The sequence below is a fragment of the Peromyscus leucopus genome, chromosome 3, assembly GCF_004664715.2.
Source record: "Peromyscus leucopus breed LL Stock chromosome 3, UCI_PerLeu_2.1, whole genome shotgun sequence".
Lineage (NCBI taxonomy): Eukaryota > Metazoa > Chordata > Mammalia > Rodentia > Cricetidae > Peromyscus > Peromyscus leucopus.
This window is the reverse complement of record NC_051065.1, coordinates 132,853,498-132,869,100: the sequence shown is the minus strand read 5'-3', so window position 1 is coordinate 132,869,100 and position 15,603 is coordinate 132,853,498. Positions and strand designations below refer to the sequence as shown.

General features: G+C 45.2%; 1 protein-coding gene across 2 annotated transcripts in view; it reads left to right on the top strand.

Annotated features, from left to right (window-relative positions):
- The first annotated feature begins 601 nt into the window (after positions 1-601).
- Aebp2 (AE binding protein 2) overlaps positions 602-15,603 on the top strand; it is a 42,175-nt gene continuing 27,173 nt past the window's right edge. Inside the window, exons 1-2 of one of the 2 annotated variants that reach the window (XM_028872230.2) lie at positions 602-1,323; positions 12,427-12,634. In XM_028872230.2, the coding sequence (XP_028728063.1) occupies positions 650-1,323; positions 12,427-12,634 (882 nt within the window). In that variant the 5' untranslated portion in view covers positions 602-649. The remainder of the gene's footprint in view (positions 1,324-12,426; positions 12,635-15,603) is intronic. The other variant, XM_028872231.2, reaches the window with a different exon arrangement.

The following is a 15,603-nucleotide window of genomic DNA, read 5'->3' as shown; positions in this document are numbered from 1 at the left end:
TTGAGTTCGAGGCCAGCCTGGGCTACAGAGTGAGATCCAGGAAAGGCGCCGAAGCTACGCAGAGAAACCCTGTCTCGAAAAACCAAACCAGACAAACGCAAAACTGATTTATTTCACTTTCTGCACATTTTCGTGGGCTGTCTCTGAGTACGGCAAGCGCTCAGACGGCCAGACACTCGCTCCCTTTATGGCTCCCTTCTCCAGGACACTCGCCCCAGACTCCCTGAGAGGGTGGTTTTTCTCTAGAGAAGTACAGGGCTGCGAAAATCCCCCGCCACCGACTTGGGGTTTCGGTGGCTCGCCCCGCCGCCACCGGGCTCGGGAAGGCGTGGGAAGGCCGCGAGAAACTCCGGAGGGCCCGGGCGGGCAGGGGGCGTGGCCGCCGCGGGCCGCCGCGCAGGCGCGCTGCCGCCGCCGCCGCGTGAGTGCGCGCGCGCCCCGGCGCGTGTCCCCGCGCGGGCTCCGTAGCGCGTGTGCCGCCTGACGCAGCCCCGCGGGCCCTCCTCCCGCTCTGCGGCGGCCGCGGCCGAGAGGAGTTCGGGGCGGGCGTGCGGGCGAGCGGGCGAGCGGGCGGGGGGAGGCGAGGCGAGGCGGCGCGCCGCGAGAGGAGGCGGCGGCGAGAGGAGGCGGAGGAGCAGCAGGCGCCGCCATGGCCGCGGCGCTCACCGACATGGCCGACCTGGAGGAGCTCTCCCGCCTCAGCCCGCTGCCCCCCGGCAGCCCCGGGCCCGCGGCGCGGGGCCGCGCCGAGCCGCCCGAGGAGGAGGAGGAGGACGACGACGACGAGGCGGAGGCGGAGGCGGTGGCCGCGCTGCTGCTGAACGGCGGAGCGGGCGGCGGAGCGGGCGGCGGCGGAGGCGGCGGCGGCGCGGGGGGCGGCGAGGCGGAGACCATGTCGGAGCCGAGCCCCGAGAGCGCCAGCCAGGCGGGCGGGGACGAGGACGACGAGGAGGAGGACGACGAGGACGGGGGCAGCAGCAGCGGCGGCGCGGAGGAGGAGAGCAGCGCCGAGAGCCTGGTGGGCAGCAGCAGCGGCGGCTGCAGCGGCGACGAGACGCGCTCGCTGAGCCCGGGCGCGGCGAGCAGCAGCAGCGGCGATGGGGACGGGAAGGAGGGCCTGGAGGAGCCCAAGGGACCGCGGGGCGGCCCGGGCGGCCCGGGCAGTGGCGGCGGGAGTAGCAGCAGTAGCGTGGTGTCGAGCGGCGGCGACGAGGGCTATGGCACCGGGGGAGGCGGGAGCAGCGCGACCTCCGGGGGCCGGCGGGGCAGCCTGGAGATGTCGTCCGACGGGGAACCGCTGAGCCGCATGGACTCGGAGGACAGGTCAGTGCGCCGCCAAGGGGACTCCTCCGGGACCTGACCGAGGGGACTCTTCCCGGACCCCGTCGAGGGGACTCGGGGGACTCCTTCCTGACTCTCTCTCGAGGGGACTCTGCGTGGATCCCGTCTAGGGGACTCCTCCCGGACCCCCTCGGGGCGGCTCCCTTGCCCGATCCCCTCCCACCTCCTGGACCCACGGCCCAGCCTGGGGCCCTCGTTGCGGCGACCCTTCGTCCTATCTAGACTCCCCGGCTCCGCCGAGGGGCCCGAGGGGACTTTCTCGCCGCAGTCCTTTCCGTTCCTTGCCCCTCCTTCCACACCCCGCTCGCCTGGGAACGTCTTGGTCGCGATCTCCCTTGCCCCCTGACACTGGGACCCCAGACCCGGAATACTTTCCCTCCGCGATCTCTCGCCCCCTGAATTCTCAGCCCCTCCCCCAGATCTCAACTCGGAAATCCCTGGCGGCCGCCGCGCCCCTCTCCACCACTGAGCGGCTTCCAACTCCTCACCATCCCCCCTCAACTCTCCTTTCCCCACCCTCCTTCCCTCGGCGCGGCTCTCCTTTCGGATCGAAGGACGACTCTATCCCGGAGACAGCCCCCCAAAGTGGCCCAGACGCTCCAGCCGAGCTCCAGAGGCCCTTGATGTACACCTCGGTACACAAGGTTAGCTTCGTGCATCGGTGTTCGGGAACACTTGTCAGAACTGTAATTGACAAGTGTTTTCCAATATGGCTGGTCTCCTGGATCTCGCAGAACTAACTTGTGCAGGGAGGAGACCCCAACCCTGGCTTTTCTTTACTTTTAAAAAGACTGTTGGTTTGTTATATGTACTCACTGCTCCCCAAATCCCTCATGTATGTCAGTTGTATCATCTCTAAGGGGATTTGAATCTTGGTCATCAAATCTGAGCGAAAGTTTAAAACACAGAAAAACCATTGTGAAAAGGAACAGTGTGAGTCGATGCCCTTTACAGTAACTTTGCTGAATCAGAAAGAATTGGAGTCACAAGATACAGCCACGAACATTTTAAAAAATTAGGATGTGGCTTTTAAAACGGCACTACATAGTGATACTTTGTGGAAGTTATGTCCCCCCTTGACAATTTTTTTTTTAAAGTCACGTATAGGGGAGGTGTCTGGAGGAATTAGCTCTTTTCTAGAGCTTGTTAGAAGTAACAATGCACTACTATTTTTCTAGATAGAATATTTAAGAAATGCAGTATGCTTCGGTTGCTGCTCTAATTTTTGATTGCTTTGTAGAATTTCATAATCGAAGTGGTCGATTTTTAATGTACTTTTAAAAGAATCTCATGTTCATTATGTTCCTAAAGTACATTAGCTTGCTCATCTGCTAGTGTTTTGATGAGGGATTTATAAGTCCATAGTGATTTCTCTCCTTGGGTTGTATTTTGGGGGGCTGGGAGGCGTTGTCTGGTTAATAACATTAACCCAGTTGCTGTCACTTGAGAATCCAATCTTTTCTACCGACCTTAGCCTCTGAATACTGGGTTCACACCCACCAGCATGCCTGGATTTTGATTTGATTTTAAGTTTAAGCATTCTGAAGTCTTCAGGAATTCTGGTTGCTAACTACTAAAGATGAACATGTTATAGTTAATGATTGGGAATATTCTGAAAAAAAATTTCAGGAATTCTTTTTGACACTTTAAAACCTAGACAGGTAAATACTTGTTCTCTCTCCTCCAACATTCTTTACAACAGGGTTTCATTCTGTAGCCCAGGATAGTCTGGAATTCACAAAAATCCTCGGTCTCCCAAATGCATGAACCACTATAGATGTAGCTCAAGAAATGGATCTTGAATGGGTGTAAAACAGACTGCTCCTTAGGAAAACGTAGAAAATTGTGCTAAACTGGGTGCATGTGGTTGGAGATATCATCTTCAAAAAAAATTAGAAGTTCATGTGGGCCAGCCTATTTTGGGGTTGCTCTCTGCTGCAGGAAGCTGTTACTCGGTAAAAACTTGTCTGCCCTTGAGAAACACTAGTTGATTCAAACTACACAATGAAGCATGTGCTATTATTCACTGTTGTGTATGTTTCATTGATGACATCTACCATCTCTTTGCTTTTAGTGCACACATGTGCACATTCATGTTTCCATGTTCCCATTTCATTCTCCCATTTATGATGCACAAGAGGGGTTATTTTAACTTCCATTTAGCAGATGGGGAAGCAAATTGAGTGTCTCACTGAAAACAGTATTTGAAGGTGCAGCTGGATGTGAAACAAGGTTCGCAACTCTTTCTCCCCACAAGAGTTGGAATAATTCACTTTTTTAGTTTTTAAGGAAGAAAGATTTTTTTGGCTTGCAGTTCTGGGGGGTGATACAACTCATCATGGCAGGGAATACAAGGCAGCGTGCAGGGAAGGCATTGGGGCCCAAGAGGAAGCTGGCTGGTCACAATATGTTCATGCTATGAGATTGGGTCTGAGAAGAGTCTGTGGGTTCGTTTGTTTTTTAGACAAGGTCTCTGTGTAGTCCTGGATGTCTTGGAACTCTATGTAGACCAGGCCGGCCTCAAACTCAAGTGTCTTTCCACTGGACAACACTTGGCTGAGAGAATGCCTGGATTGGTTCACAAGGACTGTTAGACCTTAGATAGAGATGTTCCCGAGGGAGCTGTCCATCCATAATTTGTGGGAGTTGGGAATAAAGTCCATCATGGCTCAGGAAGGTGTGGCTGGAGTGGTGTTATAGTGTCTTAGAGGTGTCGCTGCCCTCCCCATTCCTTTCAGGTGACAGGGAATTTCTGCTCAAGTTTCATTTGGTATTGTGAATATCAAATTTTTGTTCTATAACTCAGTGAAGAGTAACATTGCCATCAAAAGACCAGATAAAGTTAAAACAATAATCAAACATACTTCCTTTTTCCTTTTTTCAACATTGGTGGGTGTGGGTGTGTATGTATGCATGTATACCATGAGGCACTTGTGGAGTTTAAGGAGGACTTGCCAGTTCTCTCCTTCCATCTTGTATGATCTGTGGGAATCAAACTCAGGTCAGCTGGCTTTCAGCAAATTCATTTACCTCCTGAGCTACCTCATTGACCATTCTTACTTTCATAGTGCTTTTAAGCATTGGCGACTGAAAAAAATGCTATTGTGGTGATCATTTCAGGGTAGTAGCTTTATCACCTGTGTGAGGAATCCTTATTAGTGAAATTGGATTGTAGCCTTGATGGTTTTGAAATACACCCTGTTGGCTTTGAGTTTTATATTTCAGAGTTGGTTTAAGTTTGGAAAAGATCCACTTTTGGTTTTGACAGTCTGACTGGTTTAGACTGGCCTGGTGCTCACTGTGTAACCTAGGCACTTAGTCTCCAACTCATGGCAGTTTTCCTGCTTTAACTTTAGTCTCCTAAATGTTGGGATTACAGGTGAGCTATCATGCTGCCTTACATCCAAAGTTCTTGATTTCCTCCTTAGATTGCACCAGTCTGTGGACTCAGTTGATTTCATGGAAGGGAGTTTTGTAATGGATGGAAAGGTATGATAGTTTAAAAGTCATTTTAAAGGTTGAGACTTATGGTAGCAAGTCCTACACACACAGCTCAGCGAACCTGATTAATCAAAAGTGAAAAATGTTAGATTTTATACTTTGCCTGCCACATTTGTTACGGTTGAAGTTGCAGTGGAGAATTTGATGGTAGTGCAGTGGACTGTAAGTGCCATTTCAGCATGGGTCACTTAGGCAGTTTGGCAGGAGCTTCGGTTAGCTCAGGGCCTTAACACTTCCATAGGACAGTTTGTATGGCATCAGTGTAGACTCAATAGTTTTACCTAGATTGGTCTGGGAAGGAGCAGAGGGAAAGCCACAGAGTTCTTTGACCCAGATAGACCTCTGATAAGTGTTTTATTTGGTTTATGTATTGGTGTTTTGTCTGCAGTTATGTCTGTACATGTGTGTGCTTGGTGCCATTGGAAGCTCTGGAACTAGAGTTATAGATGGCTCTGAGACACCATGTGGTTTTGGGAATTGAACCCAGGTCCTATGGAAGAATAGCTCTTGTTCTTACCAACCGAATGATCTGCAGCTCCTCTAAGCTTTTTCTGTTTCTATTTTAGTCTCTGATACATTTAATTGCTCGTTCACTTATGAGTGAAACAAGCCTTTAAACCCTCAAAACTCTACAGGTTACCTGGGGAGTGTGGTGCCGTCCTGTAATCTCTTCACTGATAGGCAGAAGCAGGAAGATCATGACCGGCAAGTATGAGGTTGGCTTATCTTATCCTACATGAGTTTCAGGCCAGCCAAGGCTTATATCCAGATCTTGTCTCAAAACAAGTCACCCAATGAAACCAAATGCAAACATAACAATTACTCCTTTTCTGGCCACTTTGGGGTGTGTATGTGCTTTGGGGTGGCCTGGAACTTACTCTTTAGCTCAGGCTACCCTTGAACCCATGTTGATCCACCTGCCTTGGCCTCCCTTATGCTGGAATCACAGGCATCAGCTACCGCTCCCTTACATTTTTTCCACTACATTTATTTGTTTATTTATTTTGGGGTGTGTGTGTGTGTGTGTGTGTGTGTGTGTGTGTGTGTGTGCGCGCGCGCGCTCAGAGGACAGCTTGTGGGAGTTGGGTTTTTCCTTCCATCATGTTAGTACTTGGGATTGAACTCATCTGGATCCCCTGAAACCTGATGTTATATGCAGTTGTAAGACACTATGTGGATGATGGGATTTGAACCTGGATCATTTTCACTGCCGAGCCAGTCCCCTCCCCTCCCCTCCCTTTTTTTTTTTTTTTTAAAAAAGCCAATTTCTCATCTAGTCAAAGCTAACCTGGAACTCACTTTGTAGACTAGGCTGGCCTCAAATTGGTTGCTGGGATCATAGGCATATCACTTACACTTGGTAGCAGTTTTTAAAGGGATTTTTTTTTTCTTTTTTCTTTTTTTTTTAAATGGATTTTCGAGACAGGGTTTCTCTGTGTAGCTTTGGTGCCTGTCCTGGAACTCACTCTGTAGCCCAGGCTGGCCTTGAACTCACTGAGATCCGCCTGCCTCTGCCTCCCAAGTGCTGGGATTAAAGGCTTGTGCCACCACTGCCCGGCTTCTTTTTGCTTTTTTATATGTTTGTGTGTGGAGATTAACTTTCATGTGGTTTGGGGATGGAACTCAGGTATCCAGGCTTTGGGAGTGTTTACCCTCTAAGCCATGTCACTGGCCTGTAGATTCCCCCCCCCCCCACACACACACACACACAGTGTTTCTCTCTGTAGCCCTGTCTGTCCAGGAACTCCATTTCTAGACTAGGTTAGCCTACAATTCGCATAGATCTGACTTTTTTTTTTAAATGTCAATTTGGATTACATTTTTTTTTCCTGGAAATTATAAAAATAATTTTGTTTTTGTTTGTGTGTTTGTATCTGTGTTGGGTCTGTGTGAGTGTAGGTGCTGAGAGGCCAGGGACATCAGGTAGATCCCTTGGAGTTTCTTGTGGACCAGTCACTCACTTGGGTCCTATGCAAGAGCTGTCTTCAGCCCCCTGGAAATGTTTTTAACAAAGTCAAAGGTCACACTTTATTGTATAATTGTATTAAAGTTAGGTGTTTATTCTGTTAGTCGGAGCATGATTATGATCGCTTCTGTCTCCAACTAGATGAGAACTGTGGATGGAGTAATGCTGAAGGGCTGTGTACTTCAGAATCAAACCCAGTGTGAAATGTGGAGTGAGAGTGGCCATAGAATAAAGTAGCTTGCTTGTTTTCCACAGACTGCATTTCATCATTGTTGCATAAAGTCCCTTTTGACCAATTTAGTGAATGCTGCTGGGTCTTGGGGAGAAAAGTCCTTTGTCTTTCTCTAGAGAAGTCATTGTGGGGATAGACAGTAAACTTTTTTTAATTTTGATTAGAAAAACCCATTTTGACTGTTTGGTTTACTGTGATAATGAGTTGTAATTAGGGTAATAATAGTAATACTATCTTGGTTTTGGTTAATGATTTTTAATGTGCCTCTAATTTTTTGTAATCAGCTCTGTGACAGAGTCATGTTTTTTACTTACCTTAAGCTATCTCTCCAATCCCTCATCCCGAGTTTTTAATCAATTTTTTTTTTTTTGAGATGGGGTCACACTATGTACCTCGGGCTGGCTTGGAACTCACAGGGATCTGTCTGCCTGTCTCCCAAGTGCTGATATTAAAGGCTTGCACCACCATGCCTAGCTAGAGCAATTCTTCTAGTAAGTGGCAGTATTAATAGGTGGAAAGAGAACCACCTGTTATTGTTTACAGTTAAATTCAATTTTTTGTATGATCTTAAGATCATCAACAATTTGCAAAATAGGTTACTCTTTATTACTCACAAAGTTGAAGGTTTTCTAGACATGGCTCATCATTTTGTAATCTCAGAGCCAGCCTGGGAAACATAGCAAGACCGTGAGTAAAAAACAACCCAACCCAACCCAGCCAGAAACTCAAGGTTATATTGTTCACTGTGATCCTATTAAATTCTCTTAGAGCTACATTTTCCCCTCCATTTTAAGCAGTTTTCATTCTACATGTATGGTCATGTTTGTGTTTCTTTCTGTTTATCTCTCCTCTCCCTTTTGTTTGCTCAAACTATCCTGGAATTGACTGTGGATCAAGCTGCTGTCCCCAGTTGAGATTCCCTCAGGGATCTTGAGGTTGTATCCAGTAGATAGCAGAAGCTAACTAGGAGCCTACCCTTGAACATTGTGCAATCTTCCTGCCTCCCTCTGAAGCTCAGGGTTCCCAGGTGTGAGCCATACTCCTGGCGTCTTGAGACCGACCACTTAGTGCTGCTAGGTCAAAATCCTCCTGAGGGTTACAGACATGTCACACCAGGTGACTGGCCCATCGTCTATCCTGAAAAAATGAGAATTTTGGAATACTTGTTTTATAGGCTATAGAAGTACCATACATGCATGAGTCCTCAGGTTCTGTCCCTAACTCCCTACAGCCATGAGGGGTTTGTAATAATTAGGTGACTTGAAGAGGTCCTAAAGATCCTGTTTTTCATTAATAAGGGGAAGAACCTGATCTGGTAGAGATTAGGGAAGTTCTTATGGGAAGCCTCAAATCAGAACCTTCATTTCTTGAAGGGTTGGGAGTGTGCATTCTCTTAGTGAATGGTACCTTAATCCTTTCCTGTTAGGAGCTAAGAGCTCAGTGGTTTCCAGCCCTTTAATAGAAAAGTGCTGTTATCACAGTAGTGGACATTTTGATGTCTGTTGTTGAGAAAATAGAATTTAAAAACAATTTACAGGGTACAAGCTGCAGTTAGAATAAATTCTGGTGTTCTCTTCTGCCCAGTAGGGCAGTTATTGTAAATAACAGAATAGCTAGGAGAGTTTTGGGTGTACTACAACAGATGATAAATGTTTAAGGTTATGGGATGTTCATTAGCCTAGTTTACTCATCATCCATTGTACAGTTATTGAAACATCACTTTACCCTGTAAGTTTGTACAGACAGCTATGTATTGATCAAAATTTTTAAAAAAATTAAGAATTTCTAGTAGTGGTTGAAATTTTTTCCTCAGATGAAATTTTATATACACATAAAAGTTAAAATGGTATTTGATTAGAATTGATTGGGGAGGCAGTCTTTAAATTTATTTATGTTACATTTTAATTTATTTCATGTGTATGTAGGCATGCATGTCAAGGCATGGGTGTGGAGGTCAGAACAGCTTTGCAGGAGTCTGTTCTCTCTCTCATGGTAGGTCTTGAGCATGCTGAAGAGAGTGCCTCCTCACTGAGTTCTACCCCTCTTAGCTCTATCATTGTTGCTTTGTTTGGCTTTTTTTTTTTTTTTTTTTTTTTTTTTTTTTTTTTTTTTTTTTTTTTTGAGTAGAACCGAAATTTATTATAAGCCACCGTCGTCCTAGGGACCTCCATACTATATATATAGCCCCTATGGTTCTATGGGCTGTGGTCTGATTGTTCTTTATTTTATATCCAGAATCCACTTATGAGTGAGTACATACCATGACTGTCTTTCTGGGTTTGGGTTACCTCACTCAGGATGATTTTTTCTAGTTCCATCCATTTGCCTGCAAATTTCATGCTTTCATTGTTTTTCTCTGCTGAATAGTACTCCATTGTATATATGTACCACATTTTTTCCATCCATTCTTCTGTTGATGGGCATCTAGGTTGTTTCCAGGTTCTGGCTATTACAAATAGTGCTGCTATGAACATAGCTGAGCATGTATCTTTATGGTATCAATCAGCATTCCTTGGGTATATGCCCAAGAGTGGGATGGGTGGGTCTTGACGTAGTTTGTTGTTTGGCTTTTGAGACAGTCTCAGATTATAACCCAGGTTGGCCATGAACTCACGGTGATCCTCTCCTCAGCCTCTTAGTGTGGGGATCAGAGATGTAAACTACCGTGCCCAGTTCCAAAATGAGTGTTTCTTTTGGATCTGAGGGTGATCTTGCTTTCGTATCTTCCTGCCTTCACCTTCCAAGTACTGAGATTATAGGCATACCACCATGTTGATTTTATGTGGTGCTAGAGATTGAACCCAGGAGTTCTGTGCGTGCTAGGTAAGCCATCTTAGTGTGCCCCTAGCTCTTTTTTTTCTTTCTCTCCAAACTGGGCTTCACTTTGAAGCAGGCCCTGGCTCCCCCAGAACTCACTCTCTAGACCAGGTTGACCTCGAACTCACAGAGATCCTTCTGTCTCTGTCCCAAGTGCTAGGATTAAAGGTGTATGCCACCACCATTCTCCCATTCTTTTCCTTAAAAAATTATTACATTTTATTTTGTGAATGTGCCTGTGTGTGCGCGTGCGCGCACGTGTACACGCGTGTGTACGCATGTGTGTGTTGTGTGCATTCACATACACGTTTGTGTATGCATGCATATGTACTAGCATGCTTGGGTGTGTGGGCACGAATGTGGAGCGAGGTCAGAGTGACAACTTGCTGGAGTTGGTTCTCTCTACCATGTGGGTCCTGGGATTGAACTCAGGTCATCAGGTTTGGTGGCAAGTGCTTCTATAACCCATTTTGAGCTTTTTTATAATAAAAATGTGAGGAACCAGGTGTGATGGTGTACCTGGAATCCTAGCACTCAGAGGAGGGGCATAAGTTCAAGGCCTGGGCCAATAAGACCATCTCAAAACAAAACCAGTTACCACTACCCACAAACTGAAAACATATACCTTAAAAGTTGTGACTAGGCTGGGTATGGTAGTATATACCTGTAATTCTGAGGCAGAAGAGCTTGAGCTACCTAGCAAGATCTCACAAAGGAAAATTGAAGGGCATTTCAGTCTTTTTGTTGTCTTTTTGGTGCTGATGACTTTCATTTTAATCTCTAATCAGCACCAGCCTGGGTAGCATGACAAGACTGTCTCAGTTGGATGGAGGGTGTCAAGATGGCTCAGCAGGTGAAAGTGCCTCCCCCAAGCTGATGATGGAGCTGGTGGGAGGACAGAAACAACCCTGCAAGTAAATGTGTATTGTTTCTATCAATGCCTTCATTGGAGTACCTGCCATTCAGAGATCTAAGAAGTCACTTCAAAAGACATAGACTATCTGGGAGTGATGGGCATGGAACTCAGCCTGAAAAACAAAACCAAAAAACATGCTACAGGCACAAAATGAGTGGTAAATAAATCTCCATCCCTAGAGGCAAAAGCTAGTTAATCTCAACACCAGGGAGACTGAGATAGGATGGCTTCTGAGTTACAGGTCAGACTGGTTGCAGAGTTAGACCTTATATCAGAAAACAAAAACAAAATTTACTTACCCCGACACGGTTTCTCTGTAGCTATGACTGTCCTGGAACTTGCTCTCTCTGTAGCTATGACTGTCCTGGAACTTGCTCTGTAGACCATGCTGGCTCGGAACTCAGATCCACCTGCCTCTGCTTCCCAAAGTGCCTCCCACTGCTGCCTGGCAAAAATCAAAATTTAAAAAGGGACTAAAAACCAATGCTCTTAAACAGTTAAGAGCATTTGTTTGTACTCTTAGAGGACCTGGTTCAGTTCTCAGGACCAACATAGTAACTTACAACCACCTGTAACTCTAGTTCCCTCCAGTAGTGTCCTTGGGCACCAAGTGGTGCACAGACAGGCAAAAAATAAAAAACACTTGCATACAGTAAAAGAGAAAAAGAAAAAAAAAGAAAAGGTGTGATGGGGGCTGGAGAGATGGCTCAGAGGTTAAGAGCACTGACTGATCTTCCTGAGTTCAATTCCCAGCAACCACATGGTGGCTCACAACCATCTGTAATGAGATCTGGTGCCCTCTTCTGGTGTGCAGACATATATACAAACAACACTGTATACATAATAAATAAATATAAATAAATCTTTTTTTTTTTTTTTCTTCCCGAGACAGGGTTTCTCTGTGTAGCTTTGCGCCTTTCCTGGAACTCGCTTTGGAGACCAGGCTGGCCTCGAACTCACAGAGATCTGCCTGGCTCTGCCTCCCGAGTGCTGGGACTAAAGGCGTGCGCCACCACCGCCCGACATGAAAAGTTTAATTTTAAGGTCATGCTGTACTACATATTGATCTGATAGCTAGCCTGGTCTACAGGTGACCAGGGAAAAGGCCAGTATTGCTACTGCTCACCTCCATCTGATTTTGCTGGTCAGTGCCGACAGGCAGAAATCACTCAGGTGGAGCCCCCTAGGATGCATTTCTGCAAGTGTAATGGATGCCTTCCCTAGAGATTAAAAAATCTTTAGGGCTTGGTTATCTGCCATACCATCCTTGTCTTGGTACCCAGGTGTCAAAGCAGAGAATGAGTCCCTGGATTCATGAGTTCAGTTGACTCCTTTAAGATTTATTCACAGTGGATCTCATTCTCACTCTCCCAAGCTGTCCTCAAATTCTTGCAGTCCTGCCTTAGCCTTCCAAGTGCTAGGATTGTGGTTAGTACCCATGGCACCCAGCTTTGTATTTGAATTTGAGGCCATGGTGTGTTTTTACCTTGTACTTCATTGCCAGCTAATTTCAAAGCAATGCAATTGAATGGAGAATTTTGGTCAGTATACATTATTTGTATAGATCAGATTATCATATGTAATTCAGTATTTGTAAGATCATACTTACATTGGTAAATTTCTAGGAGTAACAGCCTTTTTCTTCTCTTGTAGCATAAGCAGTACTCTAATGGACGTAGACAGCACAATTTCCAGTGGGCGTTCAACTCCAGCAATGATGAATGGACAAGGGAGCACTACTTCTTCAAGCAAACACATTGCCTATAATTGTTGTTGGGACCAGTGCCAGGCGTGCTTCAACTCTAGCCCAGACCTGGCAGACCACATCCGTTCCATACACGTAGATGGTCAGCGCGGAGGGGTTGGTTTTACCATTTTTTTTCATTCTGTTTTGGTTATATTCATTTATAATTGCTAGTATTTTATTTTTCTCTTCATGAAAGGAATTGGAGAATTCCCCCTCATTTTCTGTTCTCTTCCTGTCTACTTGCTAGGATTATATGAAAGTAGGATATCTAATTTTTTGGGTTTCAGTTTGCTCCTAGATAATATTTTGAAGAAATGAGCCCTTTAAAGCTGTAGGTCTTAGAAATATAAATGGACACAGTGAGTTCCCAGGTTCTGGCACTGAAGGGGAAAGCATCTGGGAATGGGCAGCATCCCTATGACTCTTGGTGAATCCTCAGTTACCATGACGCACTTGGCCAGCCTCAGAGATGGTGCCAGGGTTGGTACATGTGGCTCCTGTAATGAATGCAAAGGGAGCTCATCATTTATGATCAATGACTGGACATCTTTCCTAGGGTCAGAAGTTCATGTAAGATGTTTTGATTAGTCAGTGTTAACCTATACCCTTGCAGACTTGGCTTAGTAAAAGGCTCACTTTGGAGCCTTTCCTGGAGCTCACTTAATTTTGTCATCTAATATCATGTGATGTAATATCTAGAGCCAACCAAGTTAGGTCAGTCAAAGTACATCAACTATTGTTTTGTTTTCATGTAGGGTCTTACTCTGTAGCCCAGGATAGCCTTCCTGAGAATTATTTATTCTTAACTGTATCTAGTTGACCATAGTTAGTACATTTTTCAGAAACTAATATTACCTTGTAAATACAGATAGCACTAGGCCATGCCTTCACTGTTTTTGTTTGTTTGAGACAGGGTTTCCTTCACTGTGTATCTCTGGCTGGCCTAGAGCCTGCTAATATCTTCACTGTGGAGGTAGACTGATGCTAATCTGGTTAAAATTGCCATATATAGTTTAAGCGAGTTAAACTTTCTGGAGTCAGATTGCTACTTAAAATACTGGATGCAGTATGCATTCTGTGAGAGAATGCTTGGGTAGGATGCAGGAGACTGATCCTGTGTTGATTCGCAGGGACTAGAATAGGCAACTGTGGAAGTGTTTTTATCATTTTGATCAGTGGGGTTGCCTTTCAACTTTCCTTTAAAGCTGGGTACAGTGGCACACCTTTAATCCCAGCATTTGGGAGACAGAGGCAGACTGATTTCTGAGTTTGAGGCCTGCCTGGTCTACATAATGTGTTTTAGGACAGCCAGAACTACACAGTGATACTCTGTCAAAAAACAACAACAAACCCCACCAATCAAAATATCTTTAAGAAGTAATTGTCCTTAAAATGATGCAATGTGTCAGCAGTCTTTTCTTATACCTGAGGAGTAAATGGTTGTCTTAAGTTTCATATGTCTGAGTAGCCAGTCAAGTTGCATACTTCCACTTGGTCTACTGGTGAACTCTGTTCACCTTACTTCTTTCACTAGAGTGAAATCCTCCACTCCCCCAGCCAGTAAAGCAGATACTAGTATCTTACCATATTTTAACCATATTGGTTTCCTGTTACAGATGCCATTTTTAAGACACAAGTCTCACTGTGTAGCCCAGGCTCTCTTTAATTTACAATCCTGCCTTAACTTTATGCTCAAATTGCAGTTGGGTACCACCATACTGCCTTTTGTGAGCTTGTGCCTGATGCTACTTACATTCTACTGTGGCATAAGCTTTTTTGGCACTTGACTTAGCTACTATATATAGGATTAGGATCAATGTTTACATAGAGATCACTTGGCATTTCATAGTAGGTTTGAAAGATTGAATCTTGGATCCTATGAATTAAATTGGCATACATCCTATGTGAATATTCTCAGCTATTTAAAGGCATGTAGAAAAAATGAAGTTAGACTAAGTTTCCTTTTTATGGAACAAAGTTGAAGTTTATCATTAAAATGTTCTGTGTGCTGGTGAAATGACTGGTGAAGGGGCTTGCTCAACAAAGTTGTCCTGTGTCCTCCTCATGAATGTTGTGTCTCAAAAGCCCACATACCACACAATAATAATTTAAACAGGGCTGGAGAGATGACTCAGTGGTTAAGAACACTGACTGCTCTTGTGAAGGACCTGGGTTTAGTTCCCAGCACTACATGGTGGCCCACAGCCAAGCAAAATGCCTTCTTCTGACCTCTGAGGGTACCAGGCATGCACATGGTGCACATACATGTATGAATGCAAAACATTAATGCACATATGATAAAAGTAAATAAAATCTAAAAAATAAACAATAGGTAGGTACACACACACACATATACACATACACACAGGCTTTCTCTGTGTGGCTTTGGACCCTTTCCTAGAACTTACTCTGTAGCCCAGGCTGGCCTCGAACTCACAGAGATCTGCCTGTCTCTGCCTCCCAAGTACTGGGACTAAAGGCGTGTGCCACCACTGCCTGGCTAATAATAATAATTTAAAGAGTTTTGGGACTGGAGAGTTGGCTTAGTGGGTAAGAGTGTTTGTTGCTTTTCCAGTGGACCTAGGTTTGATCCCCAAGACACATAGTGTTCATGCCCATCAATAACTCCAGTTTCAGAGGATCCAGCACCCTCTTCTGACTACAGGAACCGGATGTACAAGTAGTACACAGACATATGCATAGAGAAGACACTTAAACACGTAAAATAAGCGTAAAAAACAGCAGTTTTAGTATAGACTTAAACACATGCAGTAAAGAAGAGAAGTAGTGACCAATCATGAGCCTAACTACCTGTGTACAAATCCAAAGATTTTGGGCAAAGGTGGAAGGGCTGACTGCACAATTATCTTCATGCTTGTCAAACACACACAGACAGAGAGAGCGAGAGAGGGAATAAAGTTAAAGCAGGAATAGAGGTAGAGTTCCTTAAAGAAACAGTGCATACTACTTGGGTGTGGACTTCCAATAAGGAGGGGAAGGGAAAAAGGAATAACGATAGATATAGATATGGGAGGCTTGAGGTGTTTTTTTTTTTTTTTTTTTTTTTAATATTTATTTATTGT